Source organism: Cystoisospora suis, assembly GCF_002600585.1.
Source record: "Cystoisospora suis strain Wien I chromosome Unknown contig_1624, whole genome shotgun sequence".
Classification (NCBI taxonomy): Eukaryota; Apicomplexa; class Conoidasida; order Eucoccidiorida; family Sarcocystidae; genus Cystoisospora; species Cystoisospora suis.
In genome coordinates, this window is record NW_027154424.1 from 13,632 (window position 1) to 24,541 (window position 10,910).

Genomic DNA, 10,910 nt, shown 5'->3' on the forward strand with positions numbered 1-10,910 from the left:
GGGGGGGGGGGACATAGTGATTGGAAACTTGGCGCGCTTTCACTCACGAAGGTGTTCAGGCTTTGCCCGGCTGAGGGTTATTGTGCCGCGCAGTAACACTGGTTATGTCATTTCCTACGTGACAGGTGGCTCTGCGCTACCACTACGCCAGAATGCACGCCTTAAGGCGCCACTCCGCAGGGTGTAATGGTCGTGGTCTTGAATGCTTCCCGAACGCACCAGAACGCGGCAAAAGGATGGATGACACTGGTTCTGTACAACCGCAAGCTGCCTTGGGCTAGTGCAAGCGGATAGCTGTCCTGAGTGGCGTTGTCAATCTGTGCGAGTCCTCTTTCGTGAGAGACCCGCAGCTACACGTTTTGACTGGAGGAGCGACTAAAAGACTGCATGCAGCAACTGCATCTCACAAGCTCTGCGGATGGTGCCGTTCTGTCGCATATCTTTTCTAGCCAGTGCAGCTGTTGGTCTCACTTTCAAGGACTCACACGATCGCGGCTGTGGCGCTACAAATGGCTGTTGAAAGAAATCTTAATGAGCTTCCTGGCATGATCAAAACACTACTCGGTCTGTCAACCCCGCCCAAGTAAAGAGGCTTCTATGTTGTTACAGTCGCACATGCGCGTGTAGGTAGAAGTAGCGGCACAAACTGTATCCTCTTGCCAGCTGCTTACTCACCTTTCTTCACCGTATCATGCCCGTGGTGCCACTCCATGGCCTGCTGCCTCTCTATCATCGTGTTTGATGCGTCTGTATCTCGTGTTTGGGGCCTCTGTAGCGTTGACCCTTTTGCCTCTATAGTTCTGCCTTTTGTCTGCGCGTCCAACTGCGCGCTGGTAGTGTGCGAGTTGTTGTACCTTTCCAGCGTCTTTTCAGTCGGCCTCGTCAAGACCCCAAACCCGGCGACCCTCCATCTGCACCACACCGTCCCGCTCATGCTTCTGGGACCGGTGAATCTCCAGCCGAGCCCCAAGCGAACCCCGTTCCCGTCGAGGAGCGAGATGACCCCGGACCTCCTAAGACAGAGCCAGTGGAGGACCTAACTCCCTCCGCGGAATATGAGTCCGGTCCTCCAGAAGCTGAGACTCCAGAAACGCGTGACCAGGGAACTCAAGCTCTTGGAACCGGTGAGTCTCCATCCGAGCCCCAAACGAACCCGGTTCCCGTCCAGGAGCGGGACCAGGACGGACGGCCTGCGACAGATTCAGTGGAAAAAAGCTAACGCCCTCTGTGGAATATGCGCCGGGTGCCTCGGAAGCTGAAACTCCAGAAACCCGTGACTTGGGAGATCAAACTCTTGGAACCAGTGAGTCTGTAGTGGAGCCCCAAGCGAACCCGGTTGCCGTCGAGAAGAAGGACGACGTCAAGCCACCAGTGGAGGAGAACGCCTTCCGTTAATTATGGGCTCGGTCCTTTCGAAGCTGAAACTGCGAAAACGTTTGCTCTGGAAGACACGCCTGATCTGCCGGAGATGCCCAAGGCGGGCACCCGAGGCAGGATCCTGGAGAGATTTGAGAAGGGCTATTTGCCGAAGAAGCCACGCCCCGACGATCTTCCGTTGCCTGTATCAACGAACATAAAGATAGCGCTAGAGCAGATTGCAGAGCCAAAAACTACTTAGTGTAGACTACGCTATGCGCTTTTCCAATCCACATTTTGACAAAGACTCGGAGGAAAGAATTCAGTTGCGCAGATTTGCCGACGCGTGCGAACGCACAGCCACGGACGAGGATACTGCGGCAAGTCGACAGTTCTGGACCAGCATGGTGAAAGCTTAGACGGTACGGGCAAGAGCGAAGAGCGAGTGGGCAAAGTACGTAAACATCATGGGAAACGAGTGGGCGTCACAGCATGCTCTGGAACTTGACTTGCTGTACAAGAATCTGGATCTTTGAACAACGGCGATCCAGCGGCGTTTATTGCAGACGTACAAACAAGAGGCAACTGACAGACTTCACCCTTTCTATAGTAGTACAGGGAAGAAACTTCCGCCAAGTCTCGGGGACCGGATCGACGCTTTTTTGGAAAGGCGCCTCAGGGTAACGGGAGCGGCACTGAAAGTAGACGTCTTCAAAATTCAACAGAAGGAAGACCAGCTGACCCCTGTTGACAAACTCAACGCGCAGCTGTTTATAAATGACGACACTCTTCTACAAAAAGAGGAAGGGAAGCAGCTCTCAGCGTTCGAGGCAAGACTGTTCACCTCTGGAAGGCAAGCCGTCCTGTAGTGTGTCCGGACTGTGTCGTCCGGTGTTGCGATGTGGAAGCTGCCAAAGAAGATAGCTGACAAGCTGTCGGAGCCTGACCGGCACTCCTCAACTGTATTGTCCGGGAAGAGTGAGTATGTGCTCCGTTCAACCATGTGTTTGTGTATACTCGATCTGAGACCCCCCTTGTCTGTGCAGCTGGCTGGATATCTTACACCGACAGGAAAGCAGCGGTGTGGCGTGCTGACGCTCCCCTGAGATACGAAAGCTTGGGCCGTGAGAGCAGTATGCCAAGTTGTCACACCGCCCGTCCAATTATATTCCATCTCGGCCCCATGCAGTGCATCACCTGGTACAGATCCAGGTCTTCTTCCATTGCAAGAATCCATCCTCTTGTCTTTCATGTGGATAACGGATACCGCTTGACCGTGCGGCGTGATCGCTGACGCCATGCTTGGGCAAGAGCTGAAAGTGGGTGTGCGCCTTGTGGCCGTTTTTCCCTGCCTCAAGGTGTGCAGCCGACTGTGTGGTGCGTGAGCTGCCAAACTCTACTCATATATGGAAGACTCGCTACAAGTAGTAAACGTGGCACTCTGTATGAGATGCCGTTGGTAAAACATCTCTACCCTTACTGAGGTGAACTGACACTGGGGCGGGTGGTTCCTGCTCGAGCCACGTTGCGTTCAGGATACTATAAAAGCGTAATAACAACGAGCGTATCACCACTTGGTGGTGACAATGCCCCCCGGCTGAATACACGCGGTCACACCACGCGAGCAGACGAACAGCCAGAGGTCACCGCGTCACATCAGAGCACGCCATAGAGCGACCTCGGATTCCCTCATCCGAGTAGTACGCCGCTGGACTGTGGCCCGATCTTAACGTTGAAGCGCGAGCCACCAGCTGGTATCGTACGTACCGAGTATTCCGTGTCTGCAAGGGAAAGAGGTTTTCACGAATATTAATGAATGACCTGCCTTCCCGATGTGGCCTGTGAGATCGAGCAAGCTCCATAAGAAGTAGGCTATATGGTGCTTCGGGGAGGCACTGTCGAGTCTGGAATCCCTCTAGTGGGGTGACACGCCTCGCTTTCGCAGACCCGCATATCCCGCACACATATCCGCTTTCAGCACGGAAATTTGTTCCGCCATCAAGAGCCTACCAGTTCCGACTGTCCGCAAGTCCTACAGTTCCACACGCTTGCCTGGAATGCACACTCAACCTAACTGCGGAGCTGATTCGGTGAACCGAGCCATTTGCGGCGCACAAGGAAACCACAACGCTACGTGTGGTGGCGGCGGCACCATGTATCGCAGCTGGGTGACATTCATGTTTCCGGCTTACTGGGCCCTGCGGCTTTTGCTGACAAGAAATCCTTGACGATTCTCGGTACGAATGTCCCTGTCTTGGACGCATGTGCAGTGTGTGTAGATACTTGCAATTTTCCAGCCTGGGGGGTGAGCTTCGTACCTTACAGGTTCCGCCCCACAAACCACGTCTCCGAGGCGTACCAGCGGGTGCTGCGTGGGAGTGACTGTCCTCAGTTCATACCCGTCTAAACTGCCCATCCACCCACTATCGAAGAGCGGCACTCGGACAAGTCGAATGCACGACGCGGAGCACTTGAACCGTTTCGTGCTTCCAAGCAGATGAAGACGGACGGGAACGATAGCATTCCAGTTCGAAGTGGATGGCCCCACTCTCAGCTTAGCGACACGAGCGCCTACTAACATTGCAGAGAATCTCAATCTCTTTTAGTGCGCACATCCGTGAGAGGATGCGGCAGCTTCAGGCACGGGAGTCGATATAGCATGCTTTTGTATGCATCAAGTTTACTATACAACCCCGTTTCAGTGACGCAGATAATCCTTGTACACTGCTACTCACCGTGCTCCTCGTGCATTTGCCCGGTATGTTGTGTTGACGGGGCGCATAGGGGGTCTACATGTTCAACGGCGGCTCCCGCCCGTGCCACATGGCGTGTGGGTTGGGTGAACACGGCAAGCGAAGTGCTCCGCAGAGCTCGCAGGAGAGCTGTGCGCCGTGGGCGTCGGCAGCAACGTTCGAGATAACGCTGTGGCGCTCCCGCCCACGGACCACTTCCCAGTTTCAATGACGTACCTTTAGAACGTGTACTGCACATGTAAAAGAGAGGCCTTCTCGGTTACCGGCTGGCACCATTTGACTCAGGAGTTGCCACACCTTACTGGGGAACCAGATAATAGCTTGGCGAGAAGTTTTTGTCACACCCTGGCAGTTGGGATCGACGGACATGTTCCGGAACACTTTCCGAGACGTCCGCTGGGACTGCATGCGGTTGTCCTGTGGATTTTCGCCAACCGCAGCGTACAGGATTGCTAGCGAAACACGTTTCTGCCTGGTAGGTTGAACAACTTCTTTGTGGCAATTGGTCCAAGTGGCCAGCTTCACAAATGAAGAAAACCGGCCGGACTTGGCTATCTGACTCATGAAACCCTCGGCACGGTGCCCGGGCGGTCGAAGCGGCAAAGAGAAGAGAATCCACACTTGCCGCTGTGAGTTTGCCGTGTGTTTTTGTGCACATCGCTTCCGCAGGTTGGCGCTAACTTCGCGCTTCAGACTCAAAGCAAGGAGGCTAAAAATGTCGGCGCACAAAGCTGCTTTGCGAGCATATCATGTGTGACTCTTGAGTCAGACCGAAGGAGGCTGCAAGAGTTTTTCTGGTCTCTCGCCCTTAGTTGGATGCATCTTCATGTATCTTCGTCACGCTGGCTTTTGTTGGGTCCATCTTGCTGCCCTGCACTGAGCTTCCATGGAAGTCATCCTTTCTCGATCTCTGTCCTCAATTTGACCAGTATCTTTCGGTTGCTCATTTTCCCGAGCGCGCCATACCCTGAAGTCACTCCGACCATCATGACGTCAATCCGCGAGCGGCAAGCGGACCATTCTCAACTCCTGGGGCGATCACGAGCTGAGCGGCTCTTAGATGGAATCTATCAACGTCAGAAGAGATATCTAGCACAGCGGAGACGGCGTGCCGCAACCGAAGCTGCAAACCGTATTATCCTTCCCGAGGAGAAGCGAAGACGTATTTTGTTCGCTCCCTCGGACTCAACGCCCTCAGAATCTCCTCGTGAAAAACGGCGGCAGCAGAAGGGAGCAGCCGGTAAAGCGGATTCAAGAGCTTTAAAGAGTTCAGGGCCAAAGAGCGTGGAAGAAGCTGTTCGTACACTCCAGCGGCACTTGTGGAAACGCAGCAAATTCGACAAAGCAGTCCGGTTGCTCCAGCAGTTATGGAAGACTCATTTTTCTACTGGCACCAAGCGCTTTCTTTTGGCAGGCTTACTTACAGCAGCATCTACTGATAGCTGTATCACGTCTAGTGAAGGACGCGCAGACATGGCGTCTTTTTTCCGCGAGGACGTTGAGCCTCTTTTACAGCGAGAGAGAGTCAAAAGTCAACGGCAAGCTGACCTCCTAGATCAGATTCGAGCACAAAGGACCAAAGTCCGAGAAGCCGTTCTAAACCAGCATCTACAAAAAGTCGTTCTGGGGTCTCAGACAGGGAAAAGATCAACGGGAAACGACGCGGGAAAGCGTGCTACTGTTGCTGCTGTAGCTTTAGCTGCAGCCGAAGCAAAAGATCGAGAGGAAGCACGTCAAAAACAGAAGGCTGATAGGAAGAGAAATGCAGATGATCTTGCTCCCTCTGCTCATCAGGAGGGAGAAGCGGACGAGCATCGGGAAGGGATGGGCGATTCACAGGATGAGGTGTGCTTAACAGAGCAGGAGAAAGATCTTCTCGAAGTGTTGCACTTGAGGTGTAAAACCCATCTCCTGCTTTTCACAGACGATGCTTTTCAGTTCAATCAGCAGATTGCCGAACTCAGGAAAACGATAGATGCCATGATTGAATCCTCAATGGAAGGACACGAGGAGGATGACGAAGAAGAAGGTGATGAAGAAGAGGCCGATAGTCAGGAAGATGAAGAATTGCCCGTAAGGTCAGAGGGTCAGAACGGGACACTAGGACAAACTCAAGATGGAGAAGGTACGAAAGAGGTCAGCAGAGAGGCATGCTGTCCAAGTAATGCGCAGTCACTTCCTTCGAGTTCCCGAGTGGAAGAAAAGGAAGTAGGGCGAGAAGGAGGCAGGAACGGCCATGCAAGTGACGTGTCTGCTAAGGGAGAAGACGGAGAGAATGCCCTGCCTTGGAACATCAAGAGTGAAGAGACTTTTGAGACGTCGGGAACAGGTGTCCAAGGAAGTCTACCGTCCACTGCTGCGAAATCCGAAAAGTCAAGCGAATCAACAGCTTGCGAAATAGGGGAGTTGTCAGCTAGCGCGGTCAAAACAGAGGTTGAAGACAATGAGGATCCCGCTGTTGCTGAGTTTGATGAACCTCTTGAGGTGAAATGGCCTCTACCCCTAAAGTAAGTCATCGGAGGAATGTGTTCTCTTCAGTTAGGGCTTGCAGGAGAAGGTCGCAGGAAACTGGTAGGGACGAGAACGCTTGGTGGTTGAGTGGGTGAGGGGGCACACAATGTATATAGGTACAAGCGGAGCCACCGCATTCATCACATGTGCATGCTAGTATGCTGTTTCATCCCGCACAGATACACACGTGGTCATTAACATTGTCCGCAGGCCGTCCCATGTAAAACTGCCTCTCAAGGCATTGATACAAACAGCCACGTCTCTACGTACATGCTTCGGCGAGAAGACGTGTCCGTGAGCTCTTCAGTCTCGAACGAAAGGAAGATCCACTCCCCAATTGTTAGGACAGTTCACTAGGTAGTAGTACGATGACTGTAGCCTCATAGTTTATGATGCTATGCGGACGAACTGGTGACTGTGCGCCCCATAGTCTGGGATGCGAAGGGAGAGGTGCCCCTTCTCCCCCCCGCTCTCCTGGGTGTTGTTCTGTATTAGAATAGCAAGCGCGGTCATTTTCTCCTGAACTGTAGTCGACGCATTTTGTGATCCTCCTGGCTCAAGTCACGTGTCCTTCAGGTTGTCTAGGCCACTAAACCCTAAGCTGTGTCATTTGGTGGTGCCCTTTCAGGAAGTCTGAGTTGCGAAATTTACTCCATTGTTTTCTTATGGAATGCCTTGCTACGGTCTTCTCTTATCGCAACGTAAGTCACGTGCTTCTTTAGAGGCCGTTGTTGTAACTTCAAACAAACGTCGTCTGTGGACCCAGGTAGAGTACGCACGTGCAAGGATCCTCTCTGTCTTCACTTACAGAGACGCGTCGTCCAGCGGCGAAGTGTTACTGGTGACTTGGCTCCCTGTCAGTTTTTGTTTGCGTGGATGAGGGGGAGGGCACCGTGACCTCTCCAACTTTTTCTCTTCGGGATGCCGGGCAGCATTTCACAGAGAAGTTCGAGCTGAGATCGTGAAGGAGCTCGTGTGCGTTAACAGGTTTTGGAAAAACACTGCTTAGAAAAGAACAGCCACTCGGAGATGCTCCCTCCCGTTGTGTAACGGGCCGCCAAGGACTTAGGGAATGGCACGAGGATGAGCAGGTTTTCGGCAGACCAGGGTGGCTGTGTACCTACGTTAGGATATAGTTCTTGGTATTTTGGCCCAGGTGGATTACGTTGGTGTAGTCCGTTATGGGTTGGCCTGACCAGTTTAGGCTGTCGTTCGCATTCAACACACTGCATCCTTGAATGTACGTGGGGGCAAGCTGCCACTCCGTTCGAATACTACTCGACTAGTTTGTGGATTAGGACTGGGTTGTGTGCGGTGATCCAGTGTTGCATGCCAAGCGACGCCGTTTTCACTTTCGGTTTCGGTTAACACGGCACGAGTCCAAGCAAGAACAAGGAAGGTGAAAGCCCCACGTCGAGCCTGAACAGTCAGGCGCAGTGTGGTTCTTTGTGGTGTTCATCTCTTAGCAAACGTGGGCCCGAGCGTCGATTGAGCAGCTCTTTCAGCATATCTATCTGAATCGGTAAGGTTTGCACGGGTGTAGTACGCATACGATACTGGTTTTTAGCATAGGATGCGGTTCTGAGAAACAGGGCTACGTAGGTACCGAGGACGGTTGGTAGACCTGTCATCAGTTTTGTGAGGGTATGAGTATGATGCTCAAGAAGCTGTGTTTTTGTGAATACTTCTTTTCACCTGCCCGAGGCGGTTTACACTTACAAGGCATCTAGCCTGTTGGAGTTGTGTCTAGTATTATGCTTCGTCTTGTATGCGTATATCAACTAGCTCTCGACTGGTATGCCTCGACGGACACGAGATTCTCTTTGTTACAGACCGAGTGTGTGTCCCCGCTTTGTGGTCTGGCCGTACTTCATTCAGGTCAGCGCGGAGATAGATTTTCGCTCTGCTAGTACTCACGCTGAGCGGGGGACGCACATCGCTTGCCGAAGTCTTTCACAGTTGTCGTTCGTATCTCCCTTTCGAGTAAAGCACGTGATAGCGACAGTTTGTCCGACAAGGAGACATAAACGCTTTACTGTGGTGCTTTTTCTTAGGTCAATCCTGTCAGCAAGTGATCAAGGCCAGGCTGGGCTATGGCAGGCACAGCTGAAGGCACCTCAAAAGGTCTCCGCAAGTAGGTTTCCGGTATTTATTCTCTCAACGTGATACGGTCGTAATGGAAGAACGGGATGGATATAAGACGTAGCCCACCCCTTTTGTAGGCCTTCGTGTATGCATGCACACGTCAGGCACTGCCTGTCCCCTATCGCTACAGAGCCGGCTCTCCGGAAGACGTCGATACAGGGATGTGGAGCTAGTAGTCGGGGTGAGGGTCTCTCCTTTCACCCCAGTCCTGTCACGCTGACACCTCGGCTTCTCGGGTTCTGACTACTACAGCACCTGCAGCTTCTTCGGCAGCGTAGGATTCAGCCGGTCCGAATGAGAACTGCCCTAGTCTGCGTGTTTCAATGGAGCTCTCATATAGATGGGCTCGTTCATGCGTACGGCAGTCCTCAAAACACTATCGAATCAGTGGTGGTGTGTCGTTTCTCGGACGGAAATCGATTGCACAGCTAGCTGGAAGCACTCGAGCCAGTACCGCAGTCCAAGACTGGAATAGAAGCAAGCGTGTGCTTTAATCCTGGCTGGCTACCGCGGACCAAGAGGGAACTTCCGTTTTACGGGTCCAGCGTGGTGGTTCCGCGTGATGTCAGTTTTGTGGTTACTCTTTGCGGCTTTTCAGACGTAACGGCATTGAGCATTGGGGAGGCGTCAGTTCCCGTTCAGGATGGCCGAGACGAACGCATCTCGACAGTACATGGTGAGGAAGAGATTGGCAGGGGACAAGGGTTGCAGTGCTGGAAAATGGCAATCGGACCGATTCCAGTGTTGTGAGAGATGGTGCCGAAGTCTGTTCAAATGTGCAGACGTGCGGGTCACGTCTGCCGGCCCAGGCCTGTGCATACCCGTCCGAGGAGGCCTTGAAATTTTCCACCATTTCATGGCGCTGGCGAGTGTCAGCTGGGTACCTGTTTGTTGCGAGCGTTGGGCAGAGTCACGCGTCCCTATTCGCCCGTGATAAGGAAGCGTAGGGGTATGTACCCTCATTCACATGTGAGGGTTCCACGACTTCGGAACCAGATGTCGCTGGTTGATCCCGCTTTGAAGCTCTCTGCCTTCACATTTTATAGGCCACTATGGCAATCAGGTGATGTCCGCTTCATTCTTGGGACAGGGCGCGGCAAGTCTTCTTTATGGAATGTGTCCCTATATGTGGTCTGTTCACTTCCTTCACCTCTTCACCCAGACCAAGGCCAGCCCCTTCTGCAGGCCGGAGACGTTAAGGGCTGTCGTAGGTAATCTGCTCTTCTGCGGAACAAGGGCTGCCACCCGAAAGGGCCAGTGGCTGGTAGACAGCGGTGGTTGCATGAACAGGGCCGAGACCCACTGACCGCGTTTTCTTGGTGAGAAAGTGTTTCCCCATCGGTGTTCTTATGCTGGTGTGTCAGGCTCTGTTATCTGGAGTGCAAAGCAAATGGGCTGCTAACAACCTTCCTGGCACCTACGCCTTCTTTCCAGTCAAACAGAAAAGCTGTTCTCTTCTGGATGTTAACCGCTAGGGTGCCAGAGGGCAGACGCTTCCGGGTCAAGCCAGAAATGCGAAGGCTTCATTGTCGACAGGAGCCCGAGAGGGGAGGCATCTGCGCTGTGGTCTCGGGCGGTCGATAGCTTTGTATGAGGTGAGATCAGTCTGTTGGATCTTAGGGGGAGGTCTCGGCGGAGCAGGCGTCGATCTCATGTGCGACGTGATGCTTCTGCTTCCGCTGTATACACATCATAACTGTCAAAATTTTTTTGCGTGGTCCTTGCAAAGAGATGGGCACGATGATATCTACTGTGCTGCAGATGCACGTGTGGTGGCGATGTCAACTGCGAAGGAGAATAAATGTCAAGAGCGAGTATGATGGTTTGCGTGAGTGCCCGAGCACCAGCGGCTCTTAGCCATGTACTCTCTCCGGAACGGCCTCCATCTATCACATCATGCTTTGTCAAATCTTTCCATTCTCAACCGCTTCTTCCGAGGGATGTGATGTTGCTACTATCTGTCTACACAGCAGCGTTGTCCACGATGGATGCTGTGTATGTGTGAAAAAGCGACCACAAAAGGAGCACTGGGGAATTTCCCTCGGCCATGTCAAGTTGGCCATACCACCTCCCCGAAGCGAGGCAAGCGACTGCTCTGCGATTCCCTAGAGTGTCGGGTGCGCTATCGTCTTAAGCTTACAGAAC

General features: G+C 53.0%; 2 protein-coding genes across 2 annotated transcripts in view; both read left to right on the forward strand.

The window, feature by feature from the left end:
- Positions 1 to 2,769, forward strand: part of CSUI_003574 (uncharacterized protein) — an 8,374-nt gene extending 5,605 nt beyond the window's left edge. Inside the window, exon 7 of the mRNA XM_068063770.1 lies at positions 1 to 2,769. This exon is cut by the window's left edge and continues 656 nt beyond it. The gene's annotated coding sequence lies outside the window, so the exon portion shown is untranslated.
- Positions 2,770 to 4,592: 1,823 nt separating this feature from the next.
- Positions 4,593 to 10,840, forward strand: CSUI_003575 (uncharacterized protein). Its single transcript, XM_068063771.1, has 6 exons — positions 4,593 to 6,616; positions 7,249 to 7,321; positions 8,087 to 8,142; positions 8,675 to 8,754; positions 9,364 to 9,441; positions 10,130 to 10,840. The coding sequence occupies exons 1-6, from the start codon at positions 4,926 to 4,928 to the stop codon at positions 10,165 to 10,167; spliced, it is 2,016 nt and encodes a 671-aa protein (XP_067924248.1). The 5' UTR covers positions 4,593 to 4,925; the 3' UTR covers positions 10,168 to 10,840.
- Positions 10,841 to 10,910: the final 70 nt, after the last annotated feature.